Source organism: Sorex araneus, chromosome 2 (genome assembly GCF_027595985.1).
Source record: "Sorex araneus isolate mSorAra2 chromosome 2, mSorAra2.pri, whole genome shotgun sequence".
Classification (NCBI taxonomy): domain Eukaryota; kingdom Metazoa; phylum Chordata; class Mammalia; order Eulipotyphla; family Soricidae; genus Sorex; species Sorex araneus.
In genome coordinates this window covers 236,087,923-236,099,798 of record NC_073303.1, presented here as the reverse complement: position 1 = coordinate 236,099,798, position 11,876 = coordinate 236,087,923, and the positions used below count along the sequence as shown (strand labels likewise).

General features: G+C 58.3%; 1 protein-coding gene across 1 annotated transcript; it reads right to left on the bottom strand.

Annotated features, from left to right (window-relative positions):
* Positions 1-116: 116 nt before the first annotated feature.
* On the bottom strand, positions 117-10,775 carry MPND (MPN domain containing). Its single transcript, XM_055127080.1, has 13 exons — positions 10,405-10,775; positions 10,001-10,293; positions 8,887-9,123; positions 6,434-6,566; positions 4,698-4,782; positions 4,188-4,284; positions 3,574-3,646; positions 3,417-3,493; positions 2,682-2,850; positions 2,528-2,598; positions 1,294-1,383; positions 735-827; positions 117-262 (listed from the first exon to the last, which is right to left on the bottom strand). The coding sequence occupies exons 1-13, from the start codon at positions 10,409-10,411 to the stop codon at positions 176-178; spliced, it is 1,512 nt and encodes a 503-aa protein (XP_054983055.1). The 5' UTR covers positions 10,412-10,775; the 3' UTR covers positions 117-175.
* Positions 10,776-11,876: the final 1,101 nt, after the last annotated feature.

Here is an 11,876-nt window from a genome sequence, read left to right as displayed (position 1 = left end):
GGGGGCAAGTCGGTGTGTCCCCCAGACGCACATCTTGGGGGTCCGCCATCCTCACAGTGCAGGAGAGAACTACCCCCCACCCCGCCCCAGGCTCTGCTGTCCGGACAAAGGTGGGGGCTGTTTGCTCCTCTCCTTTATTGCCGGGGCGTCTCCAGGCCACAGGGCTCCAGGGGGCTCAGGTGCCCTGTCTGAGGGTGCTATATACCTGCTCCAGCATATGGCACAGACCCTGGTCCTTGGGCGTCCTGCTGGCCAGCGAGATCTGAAACAAGTGGGGACCACAACTCAGGGTGCAGCTGGTGGCCCCCCCATGAACCCATCACAGGTCTGACAGCACCTCACCCCAGCCAGCCCCACCCCTAGCTTGAGGCTTGGCCCTGGGACTGGGGGGGTCACATTCCAGCTCATGCCCTCGCCCCACCCACCGTTCTCACCCCACTTTGTTTTAAACAAGAAACCCCCATTCACGCCTCTCTCTGCAACACGCGGGACATCAACCAGCTCCACGCCACGGGCGACTGGGCCCAGATACTCGCCCACAGAGCAGGAGGGCAGTGAGCCAGGGGACCCCACTCTTGTGCACAGCCTGGAAACCCCCAGCGGGCCCGCTTCACACCCAACCAAGTGGCCCCAGGACCCCTGATCCGTGACGGGCGCGCCGCAGGGGCTCTGGAGCTCAGAGCGGGTCGAGCAGAGGGCGGACTGCTGTCAGCGGGGTCCGGGGCGCGCCTCACCTTGAGCTTGTCGAGGTAGCTGTGCTCCTGGTCCCAGGGCTCCTGGAACCGCACGAGGTCCGGGGCGCCTTTGTAGAAGTCCACCAGCAGCATCTAGGTGGCGGGGGGCGCGCAGATGGGACCCCCAGGTCGGGCCTGCTCCAGCGGGAGGCATTCTGAGCCTCCTTTCGGGGTCTAACAGCCCGCGGGAGACGGATTCCCAGGTACCACGCGGGCCCAGCTTCACTCACGGGTAACCCTGGCCCTCGTGTCCTGACCCCCCCACCCCCTGCAAGTTCCGGAGCAGCCCTCAGGCCAAGCGGGAGGGGCTGGGCCAGGTGCAGGAACTTGAAGTCAGAGCCACAAGTCATCTTTCACCAGCGTGGCTCCGCCCTCAGAAGACCACTCTGCCCCAGGAGCCTGGCCCCACCCCCAGGAGTCTGGCTCCGCCCCAGGGCCTTGGCCCCACCCCCAGAAGCCTGGCTCCGACCCCACCCTCCAGGAACCTGGCTCTGCCCCCAGGAGCCTGGCTCCACCCCAAGGACCCAGTGGTGGTGAGAGGCCCTCTCACCCAACTCACCATCTCGTGAAGAATGTCGTTAGTCAGGAAGCTGTCCTGGACATACGCCATCTCCACGTCCATGGGGATGCCATAATCACTGGGCCTTTGCTGTAAGGGACACGGGCCAGTCAACCCCTTGCTTCCCAGGCTAGACGGTAGGGGGGAGCCAGAAAGGTGGACTCCAGGTCTGTCCACTCTGCCATCAGGGGTTCTGAGCCACGTGGGGCCTAAGTAGAACTCTGCGGTGTCACTAGGGAAGAAAGGGTGGCACGCCCTTCCCCCATCCCCCCACCTCATACACAGAAGAGGCTGAGAAGCTGCAATCTTGGCCCTGAAATTTCTTTCCAAAGCTGATTTCTGGGGGCTGGAGCAATAGCACAGCGGGTAGGGCGTTTGCCTTGCACCCGGCCGACCCGGGTTCGATTCCCAGCATCCCATATGGTCCCCTGAGCACCTCCAGGGGTAATTCCTGAGTGCAGAGCCAGGAGTGACCCCTGTGCATCGCCGGGTGTGACCCAAAAAGCAAAAAAAAGCTGATTTCTGGGACCAGAACAATAGTATAGCAGGGAGGGTGCTGGCCTTGCACGTGGCCGACCCAGGTTGATCCCCAGCATTCCATATAGGTCCCCTGAGCATTGCCGAGAGTGATTCCTGAGCGCAGAGCCAGGAGTAACCCCTGATCATCGCTGGGTGTGGCCCCAAAACAAACAAAAACATGGCTGATTTCTAATCCCAACATGGACTTGGCAAACGAGACCTGGCCAAGTTCGGGAAGGAGGCCGTCCTGCCTTTTCTTTGTTTTTGTGGTTGGGGAAGGAGGGCTGGGGAGCACATTCAGTGGTGCTCAGGGCTTACTCAGGGCTCTGTACGCAGGGATCACTCCAGGAGGGGACTGGGGACCATACAGGATGCCGGGGATCGAATCCGGGTCAGCTGGGTGCAAAGTAAGCGCCCTCCCCACTGTCCTATCTCCAGTTCCAGTCTTGCCTTTTCAACCCCTTCACTCCAGGAGCTCTCCAGATTCACAGACTGGCCTCAGCTCCCCCAAGTGGCCCCAGAACCTGACTCCACCCGCGGGGGGTCTGGCTGCACCCTACCAGGGCTTGGCTCCAACCTTGAATTGTCACCTAACCCCCCAGGGTAAATCCTGCTCAGGCCATGGCCTCCCAGGCGCCCTGGCCCCGCCCACTCCCTCAAAGCCCCGCCTCCATATCATCTAGACCCCGCCCATACTCTTTCTGGCCCCGCCTACCTCCGGGGGCGGCATCACCCAGAAAGGCGCGATCTTGGACTCTAGGCCCGGGTTGCCAGAGTAGTAAGGGGCTGTGGGAAGAGTGAGAGAGAACAGACTGGGGGTGTCGGTGTTCCCACGTTGCTGCGTCCCGGCTTCCCTCCCCAGAACTCACAGCAGAGCAGGGCAAGGCAGGGCTGGAAGCCGTTGCTGGATCCCTGCAGCCGCAGCTGGTAATCCATTTGCGCATCGATGTCCTGCAGCGATGGCAGCGCAGGGCTGTGCGGGTGGCTATGATACCAGCCCACCAAAGATAAGCCCCGCAGCAGGAGACTCTGGTATATCTGGGGGCAGAAGTGCGGCTGGGTGGGTGCGGGGCCTGCAGGGAGGGTGTAGGGGAGGGTTCAGGTGCACCCAGATCTGTTCATGTCCCTGAGTGTGCCTGGCACACTTATGCCTCTCGCATCCAGCTTGGCACTGAATGGGTTAGTGGATCAGCCGCAACTGGGCCACCCGACCACCCCATGCAGTCTTGCCCACACGTCCCTAACATGTGGCCACACCCACACTGGCCTTGTCTCACTGATTGGCTCTCTCCTGCACATGCCCCACCCCCATCACTTTTGGCCCCGCCCTGTAAGCCTTGGCCCCGCCCAGCTAGAACTTCATATACACACCCGGAGCCAGCCTTCAGCACGTGTCTGCCCTTTCTATTAACCTAAACATTCAGAACAGCTGCGAATAGAAGGCTTTTAGCCGCACTCACAGAGAGCGCAGGACCCACAGCCCCACCATGGGCTCCTGCGGCAAGCAATGTTGATCACACACTCATTTGCACCATGGCTAAGCTGTCAACTGTGGGGGGCCCAGACCCCCTGTCACACAGCCAGCACATGCTGCGCCCCCTCACCTCCTCTTCCGTGGTGGCCGCAGTGTCTACGTCCCCCAGCCGGCTCCGACAGGGGAAAGCTTTGAGCACTGTGAGCACTGCACAGAGGTGAGAAGGCAAGAGCATGACCCGTGGTCCCCAATGCCCCCCCCCAGCCCACCGATCCCCAAATACCCACTCTGGCTGTTGATGTCCCAGCGTCCCCCCAGGTACCCCACGACCTCGCTGCGAGTCAGGTGGCTGTGAAAGTCCTGGATGGAGACAGACATCAGGAGAATGTCTCAGGCTTCCACCAGCCTCACCCCCCACACACACAGAGGTTCTGGGGTGGGGGCTCCCAGGATTCTTTCCAAGATAAGGAACCAGCTCCCTCCCTTCAAACACTGAGAGCTGCAGAGCCAGAGAAAGCAGAGGGTCAGGTGCTGGCCTTGCTTCTGATTGATCCCAGTTCAAGTCTCCAGTTCAAGCCCCCTGGGCACCACCAGAGGTCACACCTAACCACAGAGCCAGGAATAACCCCTGAGTACCACCAGGGGTCGCGCCAGAGCACTGAGCCAGGAATAAACCTTGATCACCACCAGGGGACGCTCCTGAGCACAGGGTCAGGAATACGTCCCCAGTACCTGCAGACTGTGGCACACACACACCCTTCATTCCCCTCCCCACCAATATTAAATACCTTCTGTTTTGGAACAGTGGCAGGGTAAATGTGGTACCTGTCCTTGGGGAGCTAACATTCCGGGAACCCCACCCCACTGGCCAGGCACAGGCACCCCTTCCCCCAGCACACACCAGCAGAAACAGCACATTGCTGGACATGGCGACGTTGAAGGGCTGGAACTTGTTGATGGCCGCAAAGGACGTTACTTCCACGAGGGTGTGGGGGTTCCTGCAAAAAGCAGGTGGGTCAGAAAACCTCAGGGTGCTCCCACACCCCCAAACTGGCTCCTCAGCCTCCCCTCTCACACACACAGCCGGCCAGCCCTAAGAATCTCAGCTCTTGGGGCTGGGGCAATAGCACAGCGGTAGGACATTTGTCTTGCACGCGGTCAACCAGGGTTCGATTCCCAGCACCCCATATGGTCCTCCAAGCACTGCCAGGAGTAATTCCTGAGTGTATGAGCTGGGAGTAACCCCTGTGCACCACCGGGTGTGACCCAAAAAGCAAAAAAAAAAATCTCAGCTCTTGCCCTTACCCCAGTTTTGCTCCCCAACTCCCCACCCCTTGCCATGGACGCTCATCCACATGGTGGAGGTGATGGCAAACTTGGGGGGCAGATTCTCTCACTGCCATCTACCTACCTGGCCGAGTCACGGCTCCCCAACATGCAGTAGCGAACAGGTACCCGGATCTTGTTTTCCACCCGTTTCCCAGGGAGTGTCGTCTCTGGGGAGGAGAGGTGGGGTGCGGGTGGGGAATCAGGAAGAAAAAGAAATGAAGCATCATCGCCTGCAACCTGCCGCTGGACAGTCAGGAAGGGGAAGTACAAGAAACAATAAAACCACCGCAGGAGCCGGAGCACAGCGGGGAGGGCACTTGACTCACACACGGATGACCCAGGTTTGATTCCTGGCACCTCATAGGGTCCCCCAGAGCCAGGAATAAGCCCTGAGCACTGCTGGGGAAAGAAATAGAGAGGGGCCAGAGCAATAGTACAACGGGGAGGGCGTTTGCCTTGCATACAGTTGACCTGTGTTCAATCCCCAGCATCTCATGTGGTCCCCCAAATACTGCCAGGAGTAATTCCCGAGCACAGAAACAGGGATAACTCCTGAGCATCGCTGGGTGTGATCCAAAAACGAAGGAAGGAAGGAAGGAAGGAAGGAAGGAAGGAAGGAAGGAAGGAAGGAAGGAAGGAAGGAAAGTAAGAAGGAAAGAAGGAAGGAAGGACGGAAGGAAGGAAGGAAGGAAGGAAGGAAGGAAGGAAGGAAGGAAGGAAGGAAGGAAGGAAGGAAGGAAGGAAGGAAGGAAGGAAGGAAGGAAGGAAAGAAGAGACCCAAAGTCAGCCTTAGAAATCAGGCAACATGGGGCTGGAGTGATAGCACAGCGGGTAGGGCGTTTGCCTTGCACGCGGCCAACCCGGGTTCGAATCCCAGCATCCCATATGGTCCCCTGAGCACCGCCAGGGGTAATTCCTGAGTGCAGAGCCAGGAGTAACCCCTGTGCATCGCCAGGTGTGACCCAAAAAGCAAAAAAAAAAAAAGAAAAGAAAAGAAATCAGGCAACTTGGGGCTGTAGTGATAGTACAGGGGGGAGGGCGTTTGCCTTGCATGTGGCCAACCCGGGTTCAATCCCTGGCATCCCATATGGTTCCCCCCCTGCCCCAGAGTAACACCAGGATTAATTCCTGAGTGTGGAGTTAGGAGTAACCCCTGAGCATTTCTGGGTGCAACCCAAAACACAAAAAAAGAAAAAGAAAAAACAAATCAGGCAACATAGCCAGGAGAGCTGGAAGAAAACAGGGTTTAAGGTGCTTGCCTGCTTGCTTTTTGCAGTCAATCCTCATTCTATCCCCAGAACTGCAAAGGAGTCACTACTGAGCACAGCGTCAGGAGCAGCCCCTGAGTTGTACAGTCCCACTCCCACCGCCTTCACCCTCCCACAAAAGGAAAAAAAAAGAAAGAAAATGATGGATTGGCAAATCAGGCAAAGGAGATGAATCATGGACTCAGGAAACCAGAGAGTAATCAGGCAGCAACAACAACAAAAAAATCAGGCAGTGGGACCAAGAGAGGCAGCACTGGCTGGAATTTAGTTTAGATGTTATTTCTTTCTTTTATTTTGGGGGTGGGAATCCCCAATTGTGCTCAAGGTTTGCTCCTAACTCCATAGTCAGGGTTCCCTCGTGCAGGGGGTCAGAGGACCCGATGGGATGCTGAGGACCAAACTCAGCCTGGCTGTGTGCAAGGCAAGCTCCGGTCCCCAGCACTGGAATTGAAGAAGTCAGGCGATGAGAGTGAAACTACACCGCGGGGCTAGGAACTCTTGGGGGCACTGAGAAAAGAAAGTTTGGGCACCTCTGTCCCATGCCTCTCACCAGGGTGGGCGGGCTCCAGGGGCACCTTCAACGGTGCCCTCCGACTCTTGTCTTCCGCTGAGACCCCTGCCAGGACCTCCTCCTCCTCCTCCTCCATCAGTAAATCGTCCTCCTCCCCTTCGCTAGCAGGACTCTGAAAAGGAGGGTGAAAGAGGGGAAGGCCCCTCAGTTGGGGTGCTCTCTGCCTTCCCCCAGAAGATGCGCCTAGACCTCCAGCTAACTTGATGCTTGGGTTCCTGCCGTTCCCCGAGCGGCCGCTAGAGGGCGGGAGTGAGCCGAGGTTCTGGGTTTTGTTGTGAAGCTAAATTTGTGTGACCCAGTCAGCCACCTAATTCCTCTGAGCTCTAATCTAGCTTGGGGGGAAATGCCCTTCATTCCCGGAGGGCGGCATCAAGGGCGCAATGAGAGTTGAGCTGTGAGCACAGCCTGTCGCTGCCTCTCACGCAGCAAACCAGTCAGGTCTTGGATTGTTTTTCCCCTAAATTCTCCTATAACCTCCGGATCTCTTCAAAGTTGCCTGGGGCCAAGGTGATTTCTTTTGGTCCTAATTCAATAGCCATGTCTCAGTCCCTGTCTTCCTCCTACTCCTCGTTTGACTCTGCCAGGGTCCACCCAAAACACTGGGGCACCCCTCAAAGACTCCCCAAATTTCCCCATGTTGCTCAGGGCAGGATCACTGATGTCTCCTCTCCCCGCTGACCCCTCTCCTAGGCTACCTCGTCCATCTTGGGGCTCCAATCCCAGCCGGCACCCCAATAATGCCTACTGTCTTTGGCCTGATACTCCACCAAGCTCCAAGACCCGAGGTCCAGCCACCCCGAGCATCTCTCTGTGGAGAAGTGACAGGCGTCTCCTATTCCTTTGTTGTCGGCTTGTGCTCAAACCTCCTCTAGCCCTGAGCACCCCACTTGCTCAGAACAAACTCCTTAGCCCCCACATCGAGTCCCTTAGCAATTCCCATCAGCCTCACTTTCAAAACCACCGGGGCGGGGACTGGAGCGATAGCACAGTGGAAAGGGCTTTTTATTTTTTGTTTTGTTTTTTGGGTCACAATGCACAGGGGTCACTCCGCACTTGTATTCTGCGCCCCAGTTCCCACCCTTCCCCCACCAGTATGTTTTACCTAAAGCAGCCACTAGGGAGCACTGTGACCCTTGAGTTCAGACCCACCTTCTCTGCCCGCTAAGTACCTCCACTTCCGGGGCAAAATCCAAGCCTTCCCAAGTGCCCACCAGACCCAATACGACCTACTCTCATGCACTCAGGAATCACCTCTGGCGGTGCTCAGGGGACCATATGGGATGCTGGGATTCGAACCCGGGTCAGCCGCGTGCAAGGCAAACGCCCTACCCACTGTGCTCTCACTCCAGCCCTGGGAAGGACTTTTGCCTTACATGCGGCCCACCCGGGTTTGATTCCCAGCATCCCATATGGTCCCCCGAGCACCGCCAGGAGTGATTCTTGAGTGCAGAGTCAGGAGTAACCCCTGAGCATTGCCGGTGTGCCCCAAAAAGCCAAAAAAAAAAAAAAAACCCACCAGCGCGCCCGTGGGTCAAAGGGCTGAACTCGTGCTTTGCATGTGGGAAAGCTACATGGTCAACTGAGCTACATGGGTCCGAGCTACACGGTCAGCTGAGCACTGAGCCAGGAGGAGCCCCTCACCCCAGCACTAGCAGGTATGACACCCTCCCCCACACATACACACACACACACACACACACACACACACACACACACACACACACGAAAGAACTCAGGAATCACCCACTTCTCCCCCCTCTCAATGGCCAGACTCTGCATTCCATCATCTCCACCTGAATTGGGGAGTCACTTGTATTCTGCGCCCCAGTTCCCACCCTTCCCCCACCAGTATGTTTTACCTAAAGCAGCCACTAGGGAGCACTGTGACCCTTGAGTTCAGACCCACCTTCTCTGCCCGCTAAGTACCTCCACTTCCGGGGCAAAATCCAAGCCTTCCCAAGTGCCCACCAGACCCAATACGACCTACTCTCTCCTGCATCCCCCCCCCAGGGGTCTTCTCCCACACCAGGCCCCATCCTGCCCCTGGACCTTTCCACATTTTCCCAGGGTCTCATGCTCCTCTCCTCCTTCTCATTGGTTCCCCATCTCCAACTGTATTAGCCAATCAAAGTCCGCTAATGCACCTAAATCATTTCATGCCACTGCACCTCTATTTGTGAAAATCGACCCTAGAGCTTCATGTGCAGGAGGCACGGGTTCCCCTGCTGCAGTCACATGCCCAGGCTTGCCTCCATCTCTTCTACACATGCTATTCCAGCTCAGAAGCTGTTCTCTTTACCCTGGGCTAACAAACTCCTCCTCGTCCGTCAAAGCCCCACCTCTCATAGCCTCTTGCTGGCAGAGGCCTGGAAAAGCTATGTGAGGTGGGCACTGCTTATCTCAGAGCCCGGGAGCGCTGGTTTCAGACATACTTCATCAGTGACTGCTGCAGGCACGTGGAGCTGGTGTCGCCGGAGCCAGGCAGCCTTGTACTTGTCCAGTTTCTGTCCCTTGTACTTGACAGAAGCCCAACCACAGCCCGACTTCTTGGCTGGGTTCACCAGCTTCTTGCAGTGGGTGGCCCAGGCGCTGGGGGAGTTAAACACCTGCCCTGTTTCTTGCCACACGATCCTGCCATCAGGTTGCAGGTCCCCCAGGAATTTCTTCCCCTATGATAAGAATAGAAGGGGTGAATCCAGGGGCTGGAGCAATAGCACAGCGGGTAGGACGTTTGCCTTGCACGAGGACGACCCAGGTTTGATTCCCACATGGTCCCCGGAGCACCGCCAGGAGTAATTCCTGAGTGCAGAGCCAGGAATAACCCCTGTGAATCGCCGGGTGTGACCCAAAAAGAGAAAAAAAAAGGAGGGTGAATCCAAACCTGATACTTAGCAAGACTTGTTCCAGGAACAATTGTTCCAAGGGCTGGAATATATGCTTTGCATACAAGGGGCCCTAGGTTTGTTCCCTCTGCCTTCCACAGTCCCATGAGATTCCTCCAGGTCCACTAGGTCTGACGTATACCCAAACCAAATCAAAGCAAGCAAACAAAAAAGTCTCCTCCCCCAGGAAGTCCTCCCTGACTCTCCAGCATTTGACACCGTTGTCCCGTTATGGATGATGATCAGAACCTGTATGTCCACTCTAATCTGTATCCAAACTACCCAGGGGCTTGAGCTAGAGAGTACAGAGCTAGGGCATTTGCCTTGCACGCAGCCCACCCAGGCTTGATCGCGGGCACCGCAGAGGCCTCGAGCACCACCAGAAGTGATCCCTAAGTGCAGAGCGAGGAGGAAGCCCTGGGCACAGTCGGGTTTGACCCAAAAACTGAAAAAAGAAAGTTTCAGCGAGGTAACACAGCGGGGTCCTTCCCGCACCTGTTTCTGCTTTGTTAAAACGGGGTGTTTGCTGAACAATACCCCCCCCAGGCCGAAGGGCCCCCGAGCTAGTCCCGGTTGCTCTCTGCCTCGATTTCCCCTTCCCTGGGCAGCGAGGTTGCGCTGGGTCAGCGCTGCGGGGCCTTGGGGGACGGGCGCACTCGCTCACCAGGTAGTAGATGGACAGCACCCCCACGCCGGGCTCCAGCAGCGCATCTTTGAGGAGCACCCGCAGAGTGACCGCGCGCCGCGTGAGCGCGCTCCCGGCTCCGCTGCAGCCCCCGGCTCCGACCCCGGCCCCGCTGCAGCCGCAGCCGCCGCTGCCGCCGCCTGTGCCGCCTGCGCCGCCGCGCGCGCTGCCCGTTCCCGCCTGCCGCTCAGGCTCCTCGGCCTCCGCCTCGTCTTCATCCTCGTCCGGCGCCTCCTCGCCCGCGCCGCCCGCCGGGGACAGGGACTCCGGAGCTGCGGACAGCGACACGGCTGCAGCCGGGGTGCGCGGCTACGGCCAGCTCAACCCCCCGCTCCGCCCGGTGCCTCCCCCGTCCCCCCTCCCCCGCGCCGGACCTGACCTACCAGCCATGCCCGCTGCACCCCGCGCCCCACACCCCGGGACCCGCTCGCCGCCGGCCCTTTCTTCCCGCCACGTGATGCGGCTCCGCCCCAAGGGACAGCTATTGGCTGCCGCCCGGGGGCGGGTGGGGGGCTCGCCCGCTGGAGCGAGCAGGGAAACTGAGGCCGCGGGCCGGCACAATCAGGATCGTTCCAGGCACGGAGCCCCAAAGCCACCATCCTTGGGAGGGAGGTGGTCACTTGGATCTCATGAGCACCGCTGGGGCGCCGGACTTTCAGGAGATCAGAGATCCCCCCACTCCGGAGGGAAGCTCTGTGAGCCAGGATAAGCGGGGAAACTGAGTCCCGTTGCTACCATTCTTGAGCGCCCCACAGACCTCGGTCAGGGAGGCGGCGGATGTTTCAGACAAGCCGCGCGTCGGTTTCTAAAGGGTTAACTTCCATTCTCCCCGCGGCCTTCGACGGATTCCGTGATTGGGCCGGAGCAGAGCGCGACAAACAATCATGGGAGAACGATGTTTCCGTGATCCAATTGGCAACAAGCAGCGGATGCGCTCTAGCCAATCAGTGCTAGAAGTTTGCTTCTGCCGAACAGGAAGCGACTCTGTCTCCCAGTAGCCAATCCGTACTAGGAGCTGACCTCAGCCCGCCAATCAGATCACACCCTGCCCCGCGGGTTGGCCGCGGCTGCAGCCCCGCCCGCCCTCCGCAGTGCGCAGAGCACGTGGGCGGAGTCCAGAGGGATGATCTACGAGGGGCCTGCTGTGCAGTCCTTTGTCCCTGGCCGCCTATCTTGGGACCTTTGCTCAGCGGCTTTATAACGTCTTTCTGGCGTGTCGGAATCCCAGTAGCGGGCGGGGCTGAAAATCCCAACATGCCAGTCGCCCCGAGCTAGACTCAGCCCAGGGGGAATTTACGTGGACTCCTGGTTGAGAACAGAGACTGGAGCCCCATCCAGAAAAACTCCAGCGCCAAAGTCAAGTGCCCATCCCTTTTGTGACACATATACGCACAAACACAAAAACACACGCACGCGCGCGCACACACACCCTCCAAGTACAGGCCAAGGGTCAGGTAGAAAGATGGTACAGCACCCATGGGGGGTGGGGGGAGCGGAGCTATAGTACAGCAGGTAGGGCGTTTGCCTTGCACTCGGTTAACCTGGGTTCAAACCTTGGCATCATATGGTCCCCCAAGCACCGTGATTCCTAAGTGCAGAGCCAGGAATAACCCCTGAGCATTGCCGGGTGTGAAACCACCCCCCCCCAAAAGAAAAAAAAAGCACCCAGTCATACGTGCACCGGGATTAATTCTGAGCTCCCACCAGTAGTAATCCCTGAAGCTCTGAGCACAGCTGGATGAGGCCCAACTCCCACCCGACAAAAAAAAAAAATTTTTTGTTTTTTTGCGTCACACCCGGCAATGCACAGGGGTTAATCCTGGCTCTGCACTCAGGAATTACCCCTGGTGGTGCT

Coding starts and splice junctions, on each gene's coding strand:
- MPND (XM_055127080.1), bottom strand. Junction 3,647..4,187: donor GCAATGTGCTGTTTCTGCTG/GTGTGTGCTGGG, acceptor GTCTCCATCCAG/GACTTTCACAGCCACCTGAC. Junction 2,599..2,681: donor CTGCCTTGCCCTGCTCTGCT/GTGAGTTCTGGG, acceptor CTCTTCCCACAG/CCCCTTACTACTCTGGCAAC.